The sequence below is a fragment of the Borostomias antarcticus genome, assembly GCF_949987555.1.
Source record: "Borostomias antarcticus genome assembly, chromosome: 11".
NCBI classification, from domain to species: domain Eukaryota; kingdom Metazoa; phylum Chordata; class Actinopteri; order Stomiiformes; family Stomiidae; genus Borostomias; species Borostomias antarcticus.
This window is the reverse complement of record NC_140244.1, coordinates 5,181,986-5,204,137: the sequence shown is the minus strand read 5'-3', so window position 1 is coordinate 5,204,137 and position 22,152 is coordinate 5,181,986. Positions and strand designations below refer to the sequence as shown.

The 22,152-nt window shown below is 46.7% G+C and overlaps 6 protein-coding genes across 7 annotated transcripts; 3 read left to right on the top strand and 3 right to left on the bottom strand.

Annotated features, from left to right (window-relative positions):
• Window positions 1–1,770: 1,770 nt before the first annotated feature.
• Window positions 1,771–4,099, top strand: tspo (translocator protein). Its single transcript, XM_084445556.1, has 4 exons — window positions 1,771–1,895; window positions 2,724–2,898; window positions 3,056–3,194; window positions 3,670–4,099. Exons 2-4 carry the CDS (start codon window positions 2,726–2,728, stop codon window positions 3,847–3,849), a joined length of 492 nt encoding a protein of 163 aa, XP_084301682.1. The 5' UTR covers window positions 1,771–1,895; window positions 2,724–2,725; the 3' UTR covers window positions 3,850–4,099.
• A 66-nt stretch (window positions 4,100–4,165) lies between these two features.
• On the bottom strand, window positions 4,166–5,293 carry uqcc2 (ubiquinol-cytochrome c reductase complex assembly factor 2; the record flags this gene model as incomplete). The annotated part of the gene is made up of 4 exons (XM_084445557.1): window positions 4,166–4,307; window positions 4,590–4,659; window positions 4,909–4,983; window positions 5,156–5,293. 4 exons carry the CDS (start codon window positions 5,291–5,293, stop codon window positions 4,198–4,200), a joined length of 393 nt encoding a protein of 130 aa, XP_084301683.1. The 3' UTR covers window positions 4,166–4,197.
• Window positions 5,294–5,398: 105 nt separating this feature from the next.
• tomm6 (translocase of outer mitochondrial membrane 6 homolog (yeast)) lies at window positions 5,399–6,321 on the top strand. Of its 2 annotated transcripts, none has more exons than XR_014630652.1 (3): window positions 5,399–5,542; window positions 5,912–6,060; window positions 6,235–6,321. XR_014630652.1 is itself a non-coding variant. In XM_084445558.1 (3 exons), exons 1-2 carry the CDS (start codon window positions 5,439–5,441, stop codon window positions 6,006–6,008), a joined length of 201 nt encoding a protein of 66 aa, XP_084301684.1. In that variant the 5' UTR covers window positions 5,399–5,438; the 3' UTR covers window positions 6,009–6,033; window positions 6,235–6,276. The 2 variants fall into 2 exon arrangements, 1 of the variants encoding a protein (XP_084301684.1); XM_084445558.1 differs by having other exon boundaries at window positions 5,912–6,033; window positions 6,235–6,276.
• Window positions 6,322–6,636: 315 nt separating this feature from the next.
• Window positions 6,637–7,428, top strand: cUnh1orf74 (chromosome Un C1orf74 homolog; the record flags this gene model as incomplete). Its single annotated transcript, XM_084445752.1, has 1 exon — window positions 6,637–7,428. The coding sequence occupies one exon, from the start codon at window positions 6,637–6,639 to the stop codon at window positions 7,426–7,428; it is 792 nt and encodes a 263-aa protein (XP_084301878.1).
• Window positions 7,429–8,021: 593 nt separating this feature from the next.
• Window positions 8,022–10,518, bottom strand: sirt4 (sirtuin 4). The gene is made up of 4 exons (XM_084445553.1): window positions 10,453–10,518; window positions 9,298–9,785; window positions 8,728–9,022; window positions 8,022–8,609 (listed from the first exon to the last, which is right to left on the bottom strand). The coding sequence occupies exons 1-4, from the start codon at window positions 10,477–10,479 to the stop codon at window positions 8,457–8,459; spliced, it is 963 nt and encodes a 320-aa protein (XP_084301679.1). The 5' UTR covers window positions 10,480–10,518; the 3' UTR covers window positions 8,022–8,456.
• Window positions 10,519–11,203: 685 nt separating this feature from the next.
• Window positions 11,204–20,767, bottom strand: sxph (saxiphilin). The gene is made up of 16 exons (XM_084445549.1): window positions 20,609–20,767; window positions 20,389–20,488; window positions 19,462–19,641; window positions 18,897–19,059; window positions 18,649–18,713; window positions 18,044–18,201; window positions 17,547–17,737; window positions 17,287–17,431; window positions 16,386–16,476; window positions 16,085–16,144; window positions 14,582–14,773; window positions 13,576–13,723; window positions 13,369–13,451; window positions 12,300–12,484; window positions 11,538–11,724; window positions 11,204–11,391 (listed from the first exon to the last, which is right to left on the bottom strand). The coding sequence occupies exons 1-16, from the start codon at window positions 20,762–20,764 to the stop codon at window positions 11,348–11,350; spliced, it is 2,148 nt and encodes a 715-aa protein (XP_084301675.1). The 5' UTR covers window positions 20,765–20,767; the 3' UTR covers window positions 11,204–11,347.
• Window positions 20,768–22,152: the final 1,385 nt, after the last annotated feature.

Here is a 22,152-nt window from a genome sequence, read left to right as displayed (position 1 = left end):
TAATATGAGGGTCAGTAGCTCTTTCAACGAGTCATCGTCATTTCAATCAACGATGTATTTTAATGACACAAGATTCTTAATGCGTTTCTATCCTATGTGTAGAATGCGTTTCTATGTGTAGGATAGGATAGCCTCGACAGTCTAAACACAAGCATGAGCACCAGCCATTCGGCATGATGATGCTTACATTCTCTGCCCCTATTATACAGCCTACCATTTATTAGCCCAGTTTTGTCATATTAACACTGGGAAGTGCAAAGAAATCAAAAATCTAATTTCCTAGACGACACGACGACAAACGCCGGATGACACCGCCAGGTTTACAATTTGCGGCGCAGAGAGATGCACAGGTTTATAGAACCGAGACAGCCATTTAGCTATCTGAGGCACAGTGAACATTCACACATTGTATCTTTGCAAATAAAATTAGGAAACACGAGCGCAAACAATATCGCAGATACAGCGGGATGTGAGCGGCGGTCAGCTACTCACATGTTTGGCAAGGATTGTGATACGAAACAAGAATGGATCAAGGCTCCGAATTATTTTCGGCGGCACAGCATTGATCAGATAGCCCACGCGTCGCTTTCTGATTATGGCACTTGCTCAAGAAGAAAGGAAAATAAATTGTGTGAAAATAAAGCCATAAACTGCTGTTTTTTTCTTTCCGCCCCCTACTGCAGCACGGGCCTCTCTCTGACATTTCCAACCACCAGGGTGAGAGTTCACAGTCAGACAACGAGGTTTGCTGGAGAGACACGAAGACGTGAACGCAGCTGGAGGACCATGCAAGGTGTAGCGGTACAGTCTGGGAGGAGCGAGTATCCCAACATGATAATACAACGGTTTTCAACAGCCCAATGCTCTTAGTAACTCAGTCTAAAATAATACATCCTTTAGAACAATGAAAAAAGGCTTTATTGTTGTAGTCTAATTGAAGTGTGTCCACAACATGGTCTAGCCTAATAGGCTATGATGTTCCAGTGGTAGCCTACCTGGGCCATTATTCCAATCGTATTGGTCTGTTTTTGAATTAGAATTAAGCAACTTAAATAGGCCTATTGTATGTAAAATTCTTATAGCTTGATGACATGCCATATGATAAATGAAACATGTAATTACAGTATGGCCATTCACTCATACTTTTCAGCATTTTTCATCATCATATTATTATTATTATTATTAGTAGCAGCATATATTATATATATATATACTCATATATAATAATAATATTAAAAGCATCTAGCCTAATACATCCTGGTTTGGTGCAGGTAGCCTACGTGTTTAAGCTGTCTGAATTCAAACCTTGTTGTTTCATGCGACAATGTAAGCTGTCATACAAAGCCAACCATGCATTTTGAATCAGTGAATTGTCTTTACCCATTGAAACCACTGGTTATAAACACACTATGAACGGGAAACCTCCTTGTGTCGGTGACACGGGTTCGGGCCCGGCCGCTACTGAAATTCCAGGTGGGTTCTAGACAAGTATGCGCAAATGTGCTGCTTCGGCGCGTATAATTTGCGCAGCATTGATTCTAACCAACATGATTTCTGTAGATGTTAGAGGATCATAAGGAGAAAAGCTATATTATTTACAAACAGTGCCGTTTGTAACACGCCCAGGGTGTGACTTATTTAAAAGCACCGCTCAAGTGATAAGACCCCCAGAGAGACTTATCTCAGAGTGCCTTTTACAGACCTACTTCCTGGAAAAGTCGGCCACATCCATCTGGTTGGCTGGTCCAGACCTTTGAATCCGCCCACTCCAGCGAGTTGACCCTGGGAGTTGACTGATTCTTCTCTTGTCGAGCTGACAATGCGGTCTGATATCATATAATCAGGCAAAACCATTGGCGTAGTAGGGTATTCAATTCGTCTGACTGAAGTGACAGGTAAGACTGATAGTCTCTAAACGTTTCTGGTTTCTATAGGCTATTTCAACTTTGTTACAGTAGGTCAACGTGATTCACGTGTTGTAGAGGGGAAAATTGAATTCCTTATTCTTAAATGTATATTATCTAGCCTTTGTTGTTTGCAAGAGGCAGTTTCAAATCAGGCTATATAATCTTATGTTTAAGCATTGAGTGGACTTTGGCTTTTTTGTTAAGTATATAAGTTATGTAAGTATGTTATGTCATCATCATCTTCATCATGATGATGACATAACATACTTACATAACTTATATACTATGTATGTTATGTAATTAAGGCAATTTAAATAAATATTAATATTGTAGCGAGAATGGAAGAACTGGTTGTCCTTTTTAGCCACAAACACGGGCGTATTTATTTCCAACTGACTTAAAACAGCTCATTTACAGCCGAGCGGCACACACACTCACGCGAATAGCAGCCCAAAATCACAGCGTCCATAGCAACTAGTCAACGACCATATAACACTCATGGAGGTATAGGATAACACTGGACTGGCTGGACGCCCATAACCCCCCCCCCCTCTCTACCCAGGGAACGCTGGGAGTGTAGTTCACTTCCCCCCTGATGCTACAATATTCAGCACAGGATAAACCCCCATTTGAGAAGAATAATTTGAGCAGTTATCTAGTTCGAGTCCAAGTTTCTAGACTAGCTAACTAATCAATTGTTTACATGATAAATTAATTCTAACTAATCATTTTACACTGAAAAGAAATGTCTAAAAACGAAACTTCCTCACATATTAGTGAATTGTCCAAACTTTAATGAACTGTCCTTCTCTCTAGACATGTGGCTACCCATGATTGGACTGACTGCCCTGCCACACTTGGGCGGGTTGTATGGAGCCTTCATCACACGCAAAGAAGTGAAAGTTTGGTACCCGACTCTGAAGAAGCCGTCCTGGCGACCGCCCAACGCCGCATTCCCAGTAGTGTGGACAGCTCTATACACAGGGATGGGGTGAGTGACTTTGTCCTTCCCCAGTTTCATTCACCACATCCCTCCCCAGATATATGCCTCTCTACACCCGTCTGTCCCTGGTTCATCTCTGGTAACATGTTTCCTCATTCTGCTGATCTAATGGACCTGTATCCCTGCGCTGGGCTCATCTTGGCAGATATGGGTCCTACCTGGTGTGGAAGGAGCTGGGAGGATTTACTGAGAGGGCCCTGGTACCCATGGGACTCTACGGCCTTCAGCTTGCTCTCAACTGGGCCTGGACACCCATCTTCTTTAAAGCACACAAGATCAAACTGGTAATTCTGCTTAATGGTGTTGTTGTTGTTGGGTTTTTGTGTTTTTTTTACAAACATGCAATTTCGATTGCAACTTTATCCACATATATGTATGTTTTAGGACTGGAGAACAGTATTGCAGTATGCTGCTTTACTGTGAACTATCATCATGGATAAACGCCACACTTTCATTCTGAATTTACAGCTGCATTCATTGATTGTATGCATATTGGCGCAGTGTGACTCTAGACAAACATTTTCCAGGAGTTTCCTCGATCGTCTCGTTGAGAGAGGTCAGGGAAGAATTTTTACAGCTCGCTTTTGTGGCCCCCGGGTGGAAGTTTTTTTTTCTTTTTCTTTCCTCTGGAATATGTAGGACCAATGCCCCCCCCCCCATTGCTCTCTGTAAAGCGCATTGTGTTGCCTCCGTGTATGAAATGCGCTTACAAATAAAGTTTGATTTGATTTGATCTATGTTGTCCCCTCTCCCCTCCAGGCACTCGTAGAGATCGTGCTGCTCACTGGGACTGTGGGAGCCACCATGGCGTCCTGGTATCCCGTCAGCCCCGCCGCCAGCCTGATCCTGGCCCCCTACCTGGCATGGCTGTGTCTGGCCACCTGCCTCAACTACTGCATATGGAGAGACAACCCAGAGCAGGAGCAGAAGGAGGAGTAGAGGACACCACATGCCAGGAACTCGCTTTGTCTGGAAGAAATCTCAATTCTGGATAGCAATTATTTATCCTTAGCATAGATTTACTTGTACATTTTGTTTTTGTACTTCCTAATGTTGGAGTGTAACATGTCATTGCCTACTGAATCCATTGTTACATCATTTTATTTAATATGAATATTTTTGCACTGATTTCTGTACATTGCATTTATAATTGATCTGTCTCACATCTTACCATGGGAGATATATCTATCCTGCTCCTGTCTTTTGGAATAAATGGAAATAGGAAAGATAATAACAGAAACTTTATTTCTACACAAACAGACGACGTATGCAAATACAGAACAGGTGCTATTTCTCAGAAGGCTTTTCAGGGCCGTCTTCTGGTGTCTTGGAGGAGAATCGCTGCATCAGTGTTTTCCATAAGCCCTTCTTCTGCTCTTCCATCTGCTGCATATTACCTGAGGTAGAAGAACACATCCCAGCTGAGCTTCACTCAACAAGAATATTTGTCAAATAACTACCAGCCAAGTGTGTAAAGAAACATGCAGATCGTTTTTAAAGTTTCAATTCCCATACTGCATGCAATGTAGGTATTGGAAATAAGGATTTGAAGTGGTAGAATGACCGTGAGGACATATCATGGTCCTGAATGTTTGTAAGGATTAGTGGCTTTAACAAGTAGTCTCCCATATCCCAGAACATCTATATATCTATATTATGCAAGTAGTCTATATCCATACCTGTTGACAAAAGCATTTTACATTCTTCCACCGTTACACCAGTAAAGCTTGTATCTTTTGTGCGGGGGAACTGAATTCATAGGGGAAAGAGAGTGTGTTCATTAGTAGTTATGAAAACAGCCAAATCAATTCTTCCCAGCAATTCAACTCATGAGGTCAGAGAACTGGACAGCTTGTCAATTGTTTTTAGAAGATTTATACAGTAGTTCCCTGCAAGTTACCCCTTAACCTCTGTTGATACTGCTAGCCAAAGCCTTACCAGAATCAGAATCCAGACCAGGTAGGTTTTTACACATTGGTTAAACATTGGTATACTTACTCTTTCTCTGTACACGTTGGTGTTGATACGAGCCAAACTTTCATACATTTGATCACACCTCTCTGGGTCCGATATCTGTCAAAACAGTAAGCAATTAGGATCTCGAAGCAATTTAGATGTATATCAATTTATTGCTAGAGTTGGCTATAACGGCTAGCACTAGTAGCTAGCCCTTCCAGTTTCGACACTGAGCAAAGAGCACAAGGTCATTATACTGACCATTTTGTGGTGAACTAGTTCAATCTACCTGTGTGTTTTCACCTTCACGGAATGCATGGGCAACTCTTTGTCGTAGAAATGTCCCTAAATCACGGCCTTTTTTTGATTCATCCCGTGGCCATTCCTCGCAGAGCTTCAAAAACCGACGATACCGTGTAGCGGACATTTTTTTTGTTTTATTAGGTTGAAATTGGACCGCGTAGCTTTCCGTACTGGTGTCACATCTTAACTCTTTCGTACTGGTGTTACATGTTAGCCCTCCCTGCTTTCCGGTGCTGCTGAGCATAGACAGAACACAAGCGTCCCACAAGATGAGTGGAGCTGGGAAAACGCCTGCTGCTGCGGGACCATCTGGAGTCGTGGAGTGGGTCAGCTCCGCGTGTCGTTTCGCCACTGATAGAAACGATTTCAGAAGGTGCGTACATTTCTATCATCAACATCATCATCCAACCTAGTCTAGCTAATTTAGCCTAGCTAGCGTCTCTGCCGTGCATGGGGAGAACGCCTTTGATTCGCCCTTGCTATTTAGCTACTTATTAGTAGCCCGGTAGCTCGGTAACTGTCTAGTTGGCTGCCTTACAGTCAAGTATATTGTTAGTGGACATATTTTTGGGTTGGCCATACAAATGGGGTCATTTTGGGCTGATTATCATTGATGAATTGGCCATATACTTGACCACACGACTGTTGTAGCTTGAGCAGCCGCTAGAGGTCGCTGTTTAGTATTTGTCTTTTGCTGTTTCGTATCGTGATTAATTCTTCATTTTATCTGTCCCTTTTGTAGGAATTTACTGGTCAATTTGGGGTTATTTGCAGCTGGCGTTTGGGTTGCCAGAAACCTATCAGATTTTGACCTGATGTCTCCACAACCTCTAACGTAGAAGATAAAGGATGAATGGATACCATGTTAAGTACCATGTTACGTTTGAAATGGTCAGTGTCCCACAATATTTAACCCTAACCCGCTTTTGTACCGCTTCATTCTAGGGCTTAATGGATTATGTAACTATTTTATTGTACATTTATTCATGGCTACAAACTATTAGGGCCAACAGTGTTTTATGGGCGCATAGCATGCTTAAATAACACCACCATACTTGTTTTCAGGTGTCTTGGACCAAATGGAAGCCACAGGGGACAAGATATGTTTAGTGTGACAATATTGTTCAATCCGTATTAAAGATTGCTTGGAAAAACGAAATCTTGGCCTTGGCTAAAATTAACTTCAGACGGGCACTGTGTGTTACAGAATTGTACTTTGATATTACCATATGCGATTTCTGGAGAAAATGCTGACTGATAGCCTACTTCTTGTTGATGTGTAAATTTAGGGGAAAGAGGAATCATTGTTGCAAACCGGAAGACTATTCATGTGACAACCTTAAAGATCACGTGGACAGACTCCTGAGAATATTTCTGACAACGTCGCTCGGTTGTGGTGAAAGTGTAGCAAAATCGCGTACTGTGCGCAGAGATACCATCATAGATGATTCTACGCTGGAGAAGAGTATGACTCCTCTAGATCCTTTTATTGGTGCTGCTCGACAACACCTACGTGTTGGAAAGAAACCACTCTCCATCCCCCGGAGTCGGGAGCTGGCTACGCTAGTCATGGCAGTCGATTTGGGTCTAAAACCTGCACTGTTGTATGACGTTAACGCCGCTCTTGTAGAACAAGTCCAAACATATCTGACTTCACTGCAGTCTGAACAGCTTGTGTCCAGATCTCTCCTAACACTGTCCATTAACGAACATATCCTCATTGCTAATCAAACTTTAACCATTGCTAATTTAGAACAGTTGTTCAGAAAGAAGACCGTGGCTGTGATGGACGTGAGTCCCTCACTGGACCAGCCCGTTATCAGTGATCTACTGGGGGGAGATGTGGAGGACATGATCCAGGCTCTGCTGTCTAATCTGAGGGAGTTTGGACAAGAGTCTGGGGTTAACGGCCCTCTCTGTATTGGAGAACTGTCTGAGACGTGGAACTTGTGCACCCTCTTCGGGATTCTGTTGGGCTACCCTGCAACATACTGGTTTGATCACAAAAAGAGCTTTGAGAATTGCCTGACCATGACTCCACTAGTGGTGACTAAAGCTCTGGCGACTTGGAAGGTGGACACAGAGAGTCACAGGTGTTGCCTGTACTCCTTCAGCACCCCAGAAGTACTGGAGGCAGACACCCAGTCAGTCCGGGACGACTGGACTTCAAGGCTCCAAGAAAGATTTCAGAAGCAGACCTTTTTTTCTGGACTGGATTTTTCCAGAACTACAGTCATACTTCCCTCTGTGACTCTTTGATTCCTGTCAAGTTTTCTCTCTGGAGAAACAGTCTTAGATTAAGAATGTACATGGTTAATGGCCTCATCCTTTCTTGTCAGTGAAAGAGGTAGATGTTTATTAAAACTCGAGAGCCACACATGTTCAACATTATTTATTTAAATTTAGAAAATGCATGATGTAACTAGTAATACGTGGTGGTTTATGTCCAAGTTTCAGTGAGAGCACCATACCAACATTCGCTTGAACACTGAGCCAACATACTACTGTATCATTCAAGTCAGTACAGTGTATGAAAAGTGGAAGTCTTCGAGCACACGGATCATCTTTTAATACATTAAAAGATGATCCGTGTGCTCCAACACTCCCTCTTTTCATACTTTTAGTCCTGTGTGAGCACCGGACATCTAACAAAAGAAGGCTTAGCGCGGGAACTCCGAGCAGTTTAGTATAGTAGTTTAGTATAGTGTAAATCACTCTTAATCTTAAAACAAGATTCCAAACAGCAGCATCTGAGTGACTGACACCTTGAAAAACCATGACATGACACTCCTACGTGTCACTTAAAATGAGAGACGATTCCTGATTAGGTTTTCTGACAGATGTGAGGAAGACCACTCTCCCATTGCACTGGAGTTGTTACCATAGCTGTCTGGCAGGCAGAGGTAGATTAACATTACATTTTATATTACAGTCATTTAGCGACTTCGACTTATAATAATTGCATTTAAAGTAGGAAGTCAGTGTACTACTACTCCACAGAACTAACAAGTGCAAACAAGTGACCAAGAGCATTATCTAGTGCTAAAGCCAGGACTAGCACTTAGCACTGAAGCAGCTTGACTACAGCTACTAGTAACTCATTACAGTAAGTAGAATACACTCAAGTCAGTTCTCGGTGAGTCAGTCGATCCAAATTACTTCCTGAAGTTAGATGCATGACGGAGCTTGAGTTGTTCTTCTCCTTGTTCCAGACTGAAACCGTCTGAGGATCAGTGATCTCTACACGTAGTCCGTCAGTGAGCCTGTCTCAAGTTTAGGGTCAGAGGTCATAGAGGCTGGATGACGGACAGCACCTCCCCACAGCGAGCACTAACAAGCAGCTCTGCCAGGTGGTCAGCCCTGGTAGGACCGATGTTCAAGATGGCCACCGGGATCCTCCTTTCACTAGCCGCTAGCAGAAACCTGTACCCAGAATACACCTGGCGAAAAGACAATACACTTAATCATTTTTGCACTGTAATGGTTAACGCATGCAAGTCCAGTGTTAGCCTTAGTTCTAACCTACAGCACTAATCTTGTTCAGAAACACCTACGTACCTGCAAAGAGGACCCAGCTACCAGCACCGCATCCGACTCCGCCAGTCGTTCATGTACGAGCTGTACCGTTCCCCGGTTGACGTTGTCCCCGAAAAAGGTCACCTCCGGCTTCAGTGTCCCTCCACATTCCCGGCAGGACGGTACCCGGAAGTGGAGGACCTGCTCGTCCTCCAGGAACACGTCTCCGTCCGGGGCCACTCCGCCAGCCTGGGCCCCCCAGCCGGGGTTCAGCGCCGCGAACCGCCACTGGAGCTCCTGTCTGGGGGAGACGGTCCCACAGCCCAGGCACACCACCCTAGGATAGAGCATGGACATGGTACCGATGTCACTTCGTAAACATGAAGCTTCGTGTGTAAACACCAATGGCGGCAGCTGCCGTGCAAGGTGCTAGCCAGCTGATTGGGAGAAATTTGGGGTTCAGTGCTTTGCCCAAGGACACTTCGACATGTGGACAGGAGGAGCCGGGGTTCGAACCGCCGACCCCTACGATCACTGGACGACCCGTCGTATCTCCTGAACCAGAGCCGCCCCAGTATGTGTGTGTGTGGTCATGTCTCCGCGCTCTCCCACCTGTGTGTACAGCCGTGGAGTTCAGTCAATCGTTTGTGCCCCGCCTTGGAATGAAGCGCATCTACGTTCTGGGTGACCAGCCAGTGCACTTTTCCCTGATCCTCCCAACCAGCCAGCGTCCTGTGAGCAGAGTTCGGCTCGACCGAGGAGAAACGTGGCCAGCCGACGTAGTTCCGAGCCCAGTAGCGCTGACGAGACTTGGCGCTGCGGACGAACTCCGCGTGCTGCATCGGGCGTCTGTCCGTGCGGGCGTACAGACCCACGCCCTCCGAGCGGTAGTCCGGGATGCCGGATTCTGTGGAGAGGCCGGCGCCGCTTATGACAAAGAGGCGCGTAGAACGGGACACGAAGGCCTGCAGCCGCTCCAGAAGACCGCCGTTGACGGCGCTGCTGGCGGGCACGTAGCTCAGCGGTGCGCAGGCGGGAACAGACGATGCCCGCATCCCGGGCGCCGCACACAGTGTCAGCGGCCTCCACGGCAACTGCATCTGTAGAAAAGCAAATCAAAACTATAGCCTGTCGTCTCCCATCAGTGTGTGCACCATCGACCTAAACAAATTCCTGGTATGTGTAAACTACCATGGCAATAATCTGATCTGATTTCATACCCAAAGGCTACACAATGACTGCAAAACAACAGCCTGCTTTTACAGGATGGCATATACTGAGAGAAAACATATGCTAGCCTATCCAAATGACCCTTGTCATTTGAACTATAGGCTAAGTCTTCAGACCAGATCCACAGAGTAAGAGAGTTGTGGGTTTCTTACTTGAAGACTGTTAAGTGAATAGAATCTGGTCTAGTTAACTCTAATGTTATTATATTGTAGTTAGCAAGCGTTATTGACCATTTTGTGGTATAATATTTGTCATATACATTATGGTTATTGTGGTTTGTTTTGGCTGACATTTGGCGTATTGCCTTTTGACAAGGTAACGTTAGCTAATGTTAGGTAACAGCCATGCTCGTTGGAGTTATGAAACAGATTAGCTAGGATTAGCCTACCAACAGGAAACAAGCAAGCAACTTTGTCAAATGTGCGCAAGAGACTGTCGAATAAATAACTTTCGGATAGGGAGCATATCTGCAATTAAATGGTGAATTAAAACTCACGTCAGCCAGTGTTTCAAAGCGAGAAACCTTGAAATACGTACCTTGAGCCACACGACGTTGGATTTCATAACGAGTTGAAGCGATATTTGACCGTGGAGCTGCACACTTCACCCCAACCGCTTAAAGAGTAGGACTAGTGTTAGACCTGGTCCAGGGCTAGACTAGTGTAAACAAGGTATTTATCATAAATGTATGTTAATATAAGTTTCCTTAGACCTGTCCTTAAAAAACACTAGGATTGAAGACACGTAAACATCAGAGGGGGAATGCTAAATACTACAGAAACACCGTTTCACAACAGGAAATACTGCTTTAATGTGTAACACAAGGAAGGACCATTATCTGGGTTATGCTGGGAATTGTAGTCCAGTGAGACGACCGCTTTTTGATTCAGAGATCAACATAATATCGTGTTAATTTAACCCTCATCCATAAGTAGAATTTTTGTCATATCTCACAGGTACTTTATTCTATCATTAAATTTTTTCATGATTTTGTCAATTTGTTCCTAATGACTCAATGTCATTGTTTTCTGTTTCTGTGCTTTTTAAAAATGCCAATGTATTGGTGTCATTGATTGATGCAGTTTGTTGGTTTCAGAGGCCAGTGCAGTTTCTATAGATTAAAAGAAAAGTGTTTGATAATTTTGCTAAAATAACAATCTGTGTTTTGTTTTGTCAGATGACATTAATTACACAACTAATAATGTTTTGAGAAGAAAAAGTTGCTATGATGGCTGTTTCTTCCAGTAGTTTATTCTTGGGGTGCCCAGGGACCCCGCCGTTGGTCCATGTATGTTCAGTACGTTGGTAGGATGCGGGTTAAACACATTCAACAAATCTATACAACATTTCAAAACTGAATTGTGCGATCATGACAACACAATCCAATGTAGTTCAAATATGCTCCACAGTTCAGCTTCCTGATGCTCCTGTCTCAGAATATGCTGCACACGTCCTGGTTGCAAAACTCCAAAATATCTGTTAAGAGGGAATATCAATAGATTACTTAATATAAGGAGCCTATGTTGCCATAGGCTGTGTATGTGTGCGTGTGTGTGTGTGTTAAAATCATGTCCATTTTTTAAATCGATATACAGACGTCAATGCAGAAGATGGGTTCTCACCTGAATGGGTGCAGTTGAAGACCGTCTCTGCTTGTTTGTAGAAGTCCTCCCCCAGGATAGTGCGGTAGTCCAGGTGACTAGTGTGGACCAGGCACTTTGTGGCGTCTTTGAAGATTAGATCACTTTCTCCGTACTGCTGGGACTGGAACAGTCTGAACTCAGAGTCTGGGTTGGCTGTCAGAGTTTCCTATGGGGTTTTGGGGGTGTGGGGGGGGGGTCATATTAGAATGGTGTGAGTGAAGTTCAATAGAGAAAACGTTAATATGATGACTCTTAGAAAGTCTCTCTCCAGGCGCAAATATTACGTTGAATCGCTGCGCTCCGCATACTACATAATAGAGTCTGTGCCACTTCGCCACCCAAGCTGGTGTTCTGAGGGCGTATCGACGGGTCAAAATTGAAAGAGTGACAGATCGTAGCAGCAAATGAGAGACGCTAGCCCAGGTTGGATGGGCGGGGCATGTCTATGGGTGGGAGTGCCTGATCGCCAAAGTCGTTACTGATTGGCGTCGCAGGTATTCCTGCTAAACCAATGAATTACCTGGATTTGAGCACCAGATTTCTGCAGGAAGTGTCCCAGACCCATAGAGAGATCTGCAGCACGCAGATACGTAGTTAGCGTAGCTTACGTAGCGTATCAGCGAAAGAACTCTCACGGGTCTGGCTTTGAGACTAACTCTTAGACGATCAGACCGAGTTTAGGAAACGAGAAGAGGGAGAGAGAGAGAGAGAGAGAGAAGATGGCGGAGGGATGACCCTGACCTGAGACTTCATGAGGAAGTCGTACACCCGGGCGGTCAGTACGGGCCGGGTCATGATGATATTGGGCGGGATGGCTCCTAGATTACAGCTCTCCCATTCTGACAGAGGGGCGCGGCTGCCGTCCCCACAGAGCAGCTCAAAGTCCCCAGACTGCCAGCCCTCTGACCAGCCGCTAGAGCTCAGACCTGGGGCACAAACAACCAAACACAACTACATCACACAACCAAACACAACTACATCACACAACCAAACACAACTACATCACACAACCAAACACAACTACATCACACAACCAAACACAACTACATCACACAACCAAACACAACTACATCACACAGCCAAACACAACTACATCACACAACCAAACACAACTACATCACACAGCCAAACACAACTACATCACACAGCCAAACACAACTACATCACACAACCAAACACAACTACATCACACAACCAAACACAACTACATCACACAGCCAATCACAACTACATCACACAACCAAACACAACTACATCACACAGCCAAACACAACTACATCACACAGCCAAACACAACTACATCACACAACCAAACACAACTACATCACACAGCCAAACACAACTACATCACACAACCAAACACAACTACATCACACAACCAAACATAACTACATCACACAACCAAACACAACTACATCACACAGCAGGGTGCAGTGCCAAGTCATCGAGAGAGAACACCAGAGTACAATGGAACGTGTTTGTATAAAGTATCATGTTATCTGGGTATGGTGTGTGTGTATGTGTGTGTGTGTGTGGGGGGGGGGGGGTCACTGTCATCATGTTATCTGGGTATGATGTGTGTGTGTGTGGGGGGGGGGGCACTGTCATCATATTATTTGGGTATGGTGGGGGGGTCAGTGTCATCATGTTATCTGGGTATGATGTGTGTGTGTGTGTGTGTGTGGGGGGGGGGGCACTGTCATCATGTTATCTGGGTATGGTGGGGGGGTCAGTGTCATCATGTTATCTGGGTATGATGTGTGTGTGTGTGTGTGTGTGTGTGTGTGGAGGGGGGGGGGGGTGGTCTCACTGAGGATGTTAGTCTCCAGGTTGTGCTGCTCCAGGAAGGCCACATCTCCGTAGCTCTTGCCGCTGGCATCTCCGACCAGGCACCTACGACGCACCCAGATGACAGGGTGACGTTACGGTCGGCAGAATCACCACAGAGCGTTTAGAGAGTCACCACAGAACGTTTACACCTCGGACTTTTTCGAACGAACACAAAACAAGCAGTCACCTCAAGGCCCCCATGTTGCCGTAGTAACGCTCGTTGTGGTTGTCCGCGCAGCGCTTGGTGGCCGCCTCCCCCGAGCCTCCCATGCACACTTTACAGAGGTTTCCATGGGAACCGGGCAGGCAGCCCTTCCAGAACACCTCGCTGTACACTAACGAGAACACACAACACAACACACAACACCCACAACACACAACATCCACCACACACAACACCCACAACACACAACATCCGCAACACACAACACCCACAACACACAACATCCACCACACACAACACCCACAACACACAACATCCACCACACACAACACCCACAACACACAACATCCGCAACACACAACACCCACAACACACAACATCCACCACAAACAACATCCACAACACACAACACCCACCACACACAACATCCACCACAAACAACATCCACAACACACAACACCCACAACACACAACATCCGCAACACACAACATCCACCACACACAACACCCACAACACACAACATCCACCACACACATTCACCACACACAACACCCACCACACACAACATCCACCACACACATCCACCACACACAACACCCACCACACACAACATCCACCACAAACAACATCCACCACAAACAACATCCACAACACACAACATCCACCACACACATCCACCACACACAACACTCACCACAAATATCCACCACACACAACATCCACCACACACATTCACCACACACAACATCCATCACACACGACACCCACAATCAGGCCTCCCTGGCACCTTGGCGTATGTGGGCCGTATTCGGTGTCCACATTCTACAGGTCTGAATCCTTCACTGTAACTGAGTTGGACTGATTAAACTCAATATGAATACAACCCACCCGCACCACCAAAAACCCAGCTATTAACCAAGTTAGCTCGGTTAGATTAGACAGCGGACATGATAGACAGCACAGGACCTTCAGTGATCTTCTATAGGACCCTCCACAGCAGAGGCTGAGATGAAGCGTCCGGTCTCGTACCTTGGCTGGGGTCGCAGGGGGCGGTGCTGTTGTGCCCCAGGCTCAGGGTGTGTGTGTGGGGCAGCAGCCAGCCGGCAGGGCTGTACATGTGGCCGTGGCAGGAGCGCCGGCCCCCGAAGTTCCCGAAGAAAACGCTTCTGCTGGAGCGTTTCACCACCGCCACCCCTACCACAGACGGCAGCACCGTGGGGACTGCAAGGAGCAACCAGGCCTCGTCAACCAGGCCTTATTAACCAGCCTCATTAACCAGGCCTCATTAACCAGGCATTATTAACCAGCCCTTATTAACCAGGCCTTAGGCCTCATTAACCAGGCCTTATTAACCAGGCCTCATTAACCAGGCCTCATTAACCAGCCCTCATTAACCAGCCTCATTAACCAGGCCTCATTAACCAGGCCTCATTAACCAGCCCTCATTAACCAGGCCTTATTAACCAGGCATCAACCAGCCCTCTTTAACCAGGCCTCATTAACCAGCCCTCTTTAACCAGCCCTCATTAACCAGGCCTTATTAACCAGGCATCAACCAGCCCTCTTTAACCAGCCCTCTTTAACCAGCCCTCTTTAACCAGCCCTCTTTAACCAGGCCTCATTAACCAGCCCTCTTTAACCAGCCCTCTTTAACCAGCCCTCTTTAACCAGGCCTCATTAACCAGGCCTCATTAACCAGGCCTCATTAACCAGCCCTCATTAACCAGGCATCAACCAGCCCTCTTTAACCAGCCCTCTTTAACCAGGCCTCATTAACCAGGCCTCTTTAACCAGCCCTCTTTAACCAGGCCTCATTAACCAGCCCTCATTAACCAGCCCTCTTTAACCAGCCCTCTTTAACCAGGCCTCTTTAACCAGGCCTCATTAACCAGCCCTCTTTAACCAGCCCTCTTTAACCAGCCCTCTTTAACCAGCCCTCTTTAACCAGGCCTCATTAACCAGCCCTCTTTAACCAGCCCTCTTTAACCAGCCCTCTTTAACCAGGCCTCATTAACCAGCCCTCATTAACCAGGCATCAACCAGCCCTCTTTAACCAGCCCTCTTTAACCAGGCCTCATTAACCAGGCCTCATTAACCAGGCCTCATTAACCAGGCCCATCACCCCAATGACTCTGCTGCATTATTTTCTACATGACTTCTGATTGTGTTGTATATATATATTGTATATGTTGTATGTTGTATATGTATTGCATATAGGATCATATGATATTTGCCTCCTCTTCATATATAAGTATTTTGCACTGCCCTGTCTTGTTCTTGCACCTTGTTTATTTGTTGTCTTATTTATTGTTATGCACCAATAGTCCAAAGCAAATTCCTTGTGTGTGTGAAAACCTACCTGGCCAAAATAAATCAGATTCTGATTCAACACAGAGGAAATAGTATCAGTCCTCAGATGAACTTGCATGCAGCAACTACAGTACATTTGACCAGTCTTGTGTAATGTGGTCATCTCTGTGTAATAATATCAGAATGCCATGTTATGAATTCATAACGGCGCGAGCAGCTCACCGTCTGTCTCTAGGTGGGCGGCTCCTTCAGGTCGTCCCTCAGCAGGGACACATGTTTCCCCTGGGAAGGACAGACACACGGACAGAGGCTGAGCACACGTGTCCCCTGGGAGAGACAGACATGCAGACGTAGCAGACACACAGAGGCTGAGCAAGGTCATCAGAGAGGATTCATGATAATCGGAGGCTGATTCTGATTTGCCTTTACCACCGTCGAGAGTCAAGACGCGGTGTCCGTCCAGACAGCTGACAGAGGGACTTGTTACCCTGGAGGACAGAAGGCTTAGATCTGGATCACTTACCGTAATACTCAGTCACAACCGGAACCAGGCCACATTTTCCAGCGATGAAGGCGTGTGTGGCGTCCAGCGAGACGGCGTCCACCTCATCTCTCTAAGACACGTATAGTTATGATAAATGGTAAATGGACTGCACCTATATAGCGCTTTTATCCCAAGCGCTTTACAATGGCCTCTCATTCACCCATTCACACACACATTCACACACCAATGGCGGCAGCTGCCATGCAAGGTGCTAGCCTGCTCACTGGGAGCAATTTGGGGTTCAGTGTCTTGCCCAAGGACATTTCGACATGTGGACAGGAGGAGCTGGGATTCGAACCGCCAACCCTACGATCATTGATGAAGATCCGTTTGGATCGAAACGTTGTTTAATATAGACGTCTTTTAAAGGGGTAGTGTGCGATTTTGGACATTTAGCCCTATTTGTGGTCTATCTCTATGAACCTGAAACATAGAGACCATAATTCCACTGATCGTTCCAGTATTGAGCTAGCTGCAGTTTTTATGCAGGCTCTCACTGGGCTACAATGGAAGTGAATGGGGCATACGTCAATGCGTTGGGAAAAGGTCCTAAAAGACCTAAAAATATTCGAATTGCGATACATTTCACAAGAGAGCATACTGAGACTGGTAAGATTACACCCTGTGCTTCCCGTCTTAGAAAAGCACATTTATCATAGTTTTTCAATGCATTTACGTATGCATTACGTATATAGGGCTAAATAAAAATAGCGCACTATCCCTTTAACTACAGCCGCCGAGTTTTATAATCTCAAAAACTATGAATTATTTTTAACTCGGCACCCATTGCCTGATGTGCATATCATACAGTACAGGCATATCTCTTAATTCAGGGCTGTACTTGTGCCCAGACCCTGTGATATAGAATCACTCCACTCACCTTGATCTTCTCCACACAGTCACTCATGGAGACAGCTCGGACGCACACCAGGGGGTCTGACTTTATACTGAGGGCCCACTGCTCACACTTGTTCTGCTCCGCATTGCTGATACAACACCAACGCACGACACTGTCCTCCAATGAGCTACCTACACACACACACACACACACACACACACACACACACACACACACGTGACGTGTAACTTGCAGCAGGGTCATCCTGAGACACCGACAGGCAAACCACGAATGCAGGATACGCGCCTTCGTGTCCGAGGCCTTTGAGGAGAGCAACGTAGTCCAGGCCCAGAACCTGACTGATGTCCATGTCGTCCGGCAGAATGGCCAGCTTCTCCGTCACGTCCTTGAACAGCAGATCGCTGGAGCCGAACGGAGACGAATCGAAAAGCTGGAAGCGGTGCCTTTCTCTCCCCTTTCGACCAAAGGCCATCTGACACAAACCCAACGGGCGTTCTCTCAGCGACAGAAACGTACGGGACAAACAAATGAGTCAAGTATCGATACAGTTATGATATTGTACTGCAGAGGGCATAATCTACTTACACACAGTCTCCATGCTGCAGGACATACCCAGACAGCAATCCGATCAGGGCCATCTACAGGCCAGATCTGGCACTTGTGGCTTAGTTCCGGCCCATATATGGCCCAGATCCGCTTGCTATCTGGGTAGGATGCTGTTAGAATCATGGGGGGTTGGTGGAGGACGTGATGGAGGATTAGGGCTAGGGTTAGCTACCTGCGCCGCCACCAGGAACTTGCGGGCGGTCTTCCGATAGTTGTGTCTGGTGACCACGCCCCCTCCGGGACCCCGGCCCAGGTTGCAGCTGCCGAAGTGGCTTAGAGGCGCACGAGTGCCGTCCGTACAAAGCAGGCTGAACTCCTCCCTCTCGGTCTCTGGCGGAGGGACGAGGGAGGAGGCGTGGGAGGGAGGAGGTGGTCCTAATGCTACGAGTTTACATTGGAAGTTGATACAATTCGCGCAAATTGGGCGGCACGCCACAGCCGCCCAGTCAGGCGGCGCGGTACGAGCAAATCAGGCGGCGAACCACCGCTGGCGGCAAAACGCCAGAGTTGGATTTTCTCAACTTTTGAGGTGGATTTGCGCGGTGACCCCCACATTTCAATATGCGTGCGCCGATCTGCGGTGAAATTCCAGCGGTACCGAATTCTGCGGCGAGATCAGGGTGAACCCCCGCGGCGCGACCTGGCGGTTGTCGCTCTGGTGTGGACACAGCACAACACATTTGGTGGGTTTCTGTCCAGTCGCGAGGAGCGTAAAATCTTGATTGACGTTAATTGAGGATCTCCCAAGAAGATGAACCAAACAATGGATTCACTTACCGTCGATACTTTCGAGGGCAGTGTGGTCTACGAAGGCCACATCCCCAGCGCCCGACTGCAGACACCTGTGGTCAGAAACCAGGAAAGTACTGAGAGCCAAGGCCGGTTCTGATTGGTTTGCGCCTCTACTGTCAACCGCAGGCCTGAAAATGTGGTACCGTATACATATGGTCCACATATATATTAGATACTATAGGTTTAATGTAAACGGGTTTCATGGTTCCCCAGTGATGGCCCTCTAGACTGACCTGAGCGCCCCCTGGCTGTTGTAGAAGGGCTCACTCTGGGACGTCTCGCAGTGGAAGTTGCGATGGCGGATGTATGACCTCTGACCCTGACACAGGGCACACAGGGTGGGAGCCATGGCAGCTGCCCCAGGGACACAGCTGGCACTGAAGAAGGCACTGACGGCTGAGCAAGAGACCAGAGAGGAGGAGAGGAGAGGAGGAGAAGGGAGGGGAGGAGGGGGGAGGAGAGGAGATGGGAGCAGAGGGGAGGGTAGGAGGAGCAGAGGGGAGGAGAGGAGAAGAGAGGAGGAGCAGAGGAGAGGAGGAGAGAGGAGCAGACGGGAGTAGAGGAGAAGAGAAGGGAAGAGAGGAAGATTTGCAGAGGGGAGGAGAGCAAAACAGGGCCGAACAGAGGAGAGGACGACAGAGCAGAGGAAAGGGTCTCGTGACCTCATTGCCACAAAATCTGAGCGCGAAACCCTCACACCTCACCATCTCCCACTCCATCACGCCATCGACGCGCCACCGTCCCCGTCGTTCTACCTGTGCGTCTCTTCTCCCTCCACGCCCACACGGGCCTCCTCACCCTGGCTCAGCGGCTGCTCCTCCGCCCACACCAGGTAGTTCCGGGAGAGCAGGAAACCCAGGGGCAGGCTCCAGCCAGCGGTCCAACGTGCCCCGCTGTGGCAGCTCCTTAGGCCCTGCAGGGAGCGCACGTCCACCACCGAGCCGTTCCTCACCACCGCCACCGACAGGATGCAGCCGCCTGGGGGGGGGGTAGTTTATAGATTTATTCTAATAATTAAGAAAAGAGTAGTCAAGAATGCCATGGTTCATCTTTGCAAGTCCAAGCTGGTTACTTTTATTCCAAATAGTTCACGAGTTTGCAAAGTCGGACTCTCAGAGAAGGGAAGATCCACCAAGAGAAATGCCTATCATCAAATCAGAGCATTATAAAGACTGTGGGTGTGACCATACCTGCATATATGCAAATACTTCACTAGCCAATTATCAGTGAGTAGGCTCGGTCTGAGGGTCAACAGCTGATGTGAACATTTACAGAGATCAAAGATTAACTGGGAGGAGAGGCCCCCTGGTGAGGTCTCCTGGGGACAGTGGGCTCAGGGCAATAAACAGGAGACAGCTTCTCACTTTATAAGACAGGATTCACAGTGTAGATTTCCTATGACAATGTCTTGAGCAGAGAATACACTCATTTGAATGTATCTATTACATGGGACTCAGGACAGAGGGAGGAGCTGTCACACAGGGAAATGCACATCCAATGAAAAGTAACAGGTGCTCGACCAATTAACTGATGAGTCATTAAAGTCATTACGCCTCATTAAAGTCACTATGGGAGCTACAGTATTTAAACGGTTTGCGTACCTCTCTTCTCTTGTCACCGTGAGTGACCCAAGCAAACATATTACAAACATCCCCTATAACAGGCAGACTGAGACAGAGGAGTAAAGAGGAGAGTTTTGAGACTCAACCTCGTTTGTTTCCATACCGTCACTGTAGATCTCCTTGGCGACGGCAGTTAGGCCGAACTGTTTGACGGCGGTGTAAACCTCCCCAGAGTCCAGCGCCACCACGTCGGCCCGGTTAGCCTGGAGGAGGAGGAGGAGCACAGGAGGAGCCGTTACGTCCGGGAGCGCTCGTTGTGAGGGGGAGAAGACAGAGCAGCGATGTCACTTCTCCTGAGCTCCCGTAGTAGGAGGACGTCTGACCCTGATCTTGCTGATGCAGTCGGTGGTGCTGTAAGCGCGCACGCAGGATAGCCTGGCGAAGGCGGCCACGGCTGCGGGCGGCAGCGCCGTCACCAGACCTTTAGCCAGCTCGGCGCACTTCTTCTGCTCCGGCTCCGACACCGTGCACCATCGCATCTTCTTAGCTGGGACACAGGGGGGAGATCTATAGCTAGAGAGGCAGGATTCTCTGGATGTCTGTCTGTAAATCGTGATTATGTGGAGAACCGGGCACGGTACGAAGATGATGCTTTGCAGGCCGTATTACCCAGGACCCGGTGCAGTGTTCACTGTTCAAAAAAAGTTATTTCACAGAAATTTAATGTCTTTTCTGTTTTCTATAGGCTATTACATACAAATGCCATAAAAATACAGTAAATTACTTTTACTAAACATATTTACCATAAAATAAAGATTAAAGACTAAATTGATTGAATAAGAACTTTAATTTGACAGTATCTGGCAACTTTTGCTGCCAGACATTTACCTTTTTTTAATGTTTTTTTTGTGTTGAGTGTTGCTATAATTTGCTCTGTGGCAGAGTTATAAACATATTAAATAAGAAAATATGAACTCTATATAAAGCTAGTTACTTCAATTTGAATGCAACAGGTGACTACTGTCAGGAACACACAAGTCTGGTGGTTGTATAGGCTACAGTTGGCTACTGTAGGCCTAGGCCTCCAGTAGCCTACATCATACCGGAAGGACCGCTCTCTTTTGAACAGGCACTGCACTAGTTGGACAAATTTGTTACAAACTCAATGGAAAAGCTGACTGCAAACAAATATTCTCACATATTAACTTTGTATCTGATCTGAGTTACCGCTGCAGAACTATCACCAACCATCCCCAAGAAGCTGTTGTGAAAGCATGTAGAGGGTGTTAACTTTTGAGTGAAGCTATTCTTTATTAGACAGGCAGCTGGTAGACAGTTTGTAGGAGTTATGTCATCGTTTGAACACAATCCTTTTCCCTACCAGAAAAAGCCAGGCCCCGGCCAGCCAGAGTCAGTGTTTGATTGCCATTTGTAGAAGATTAAGGGTGCAGAGCTCACGATTTCAAAACATGTAACAGATCACACAGACAACACTGTAAAGTAGGACATAATAAAAAGAAAGTAAAAGACAAATGCCAGCATGGTACAACCAACAATCATATGGGCCCATTTAAAGTGCATTTAAAGCCTCAAAATAGGCTATGAAATGCACTTTTCCCCAAAAGGCTGATATGACTATGGAATATGAGAACAGTCAAACAATGGTGATCCTGCATGAAAATGTAACGTTGAAATTAATAGATCTAGCCTATAGAATTACCTTAAAATGTAGGCTACATTCCATACACTTACCCCAACTGCAGCAGACTAAGCTGACCAGAATGATATACACTGCCCGCATTATGGCCTCTAATAGATTAATTTAGCCTAGCCTACTACAAAGACACAACTCAAAGACGTCAATCTGAAATCCGTTAGAATGCAGCATGTCCGTTATAACGGGCTACCGTGCACACTGGACGCGGGG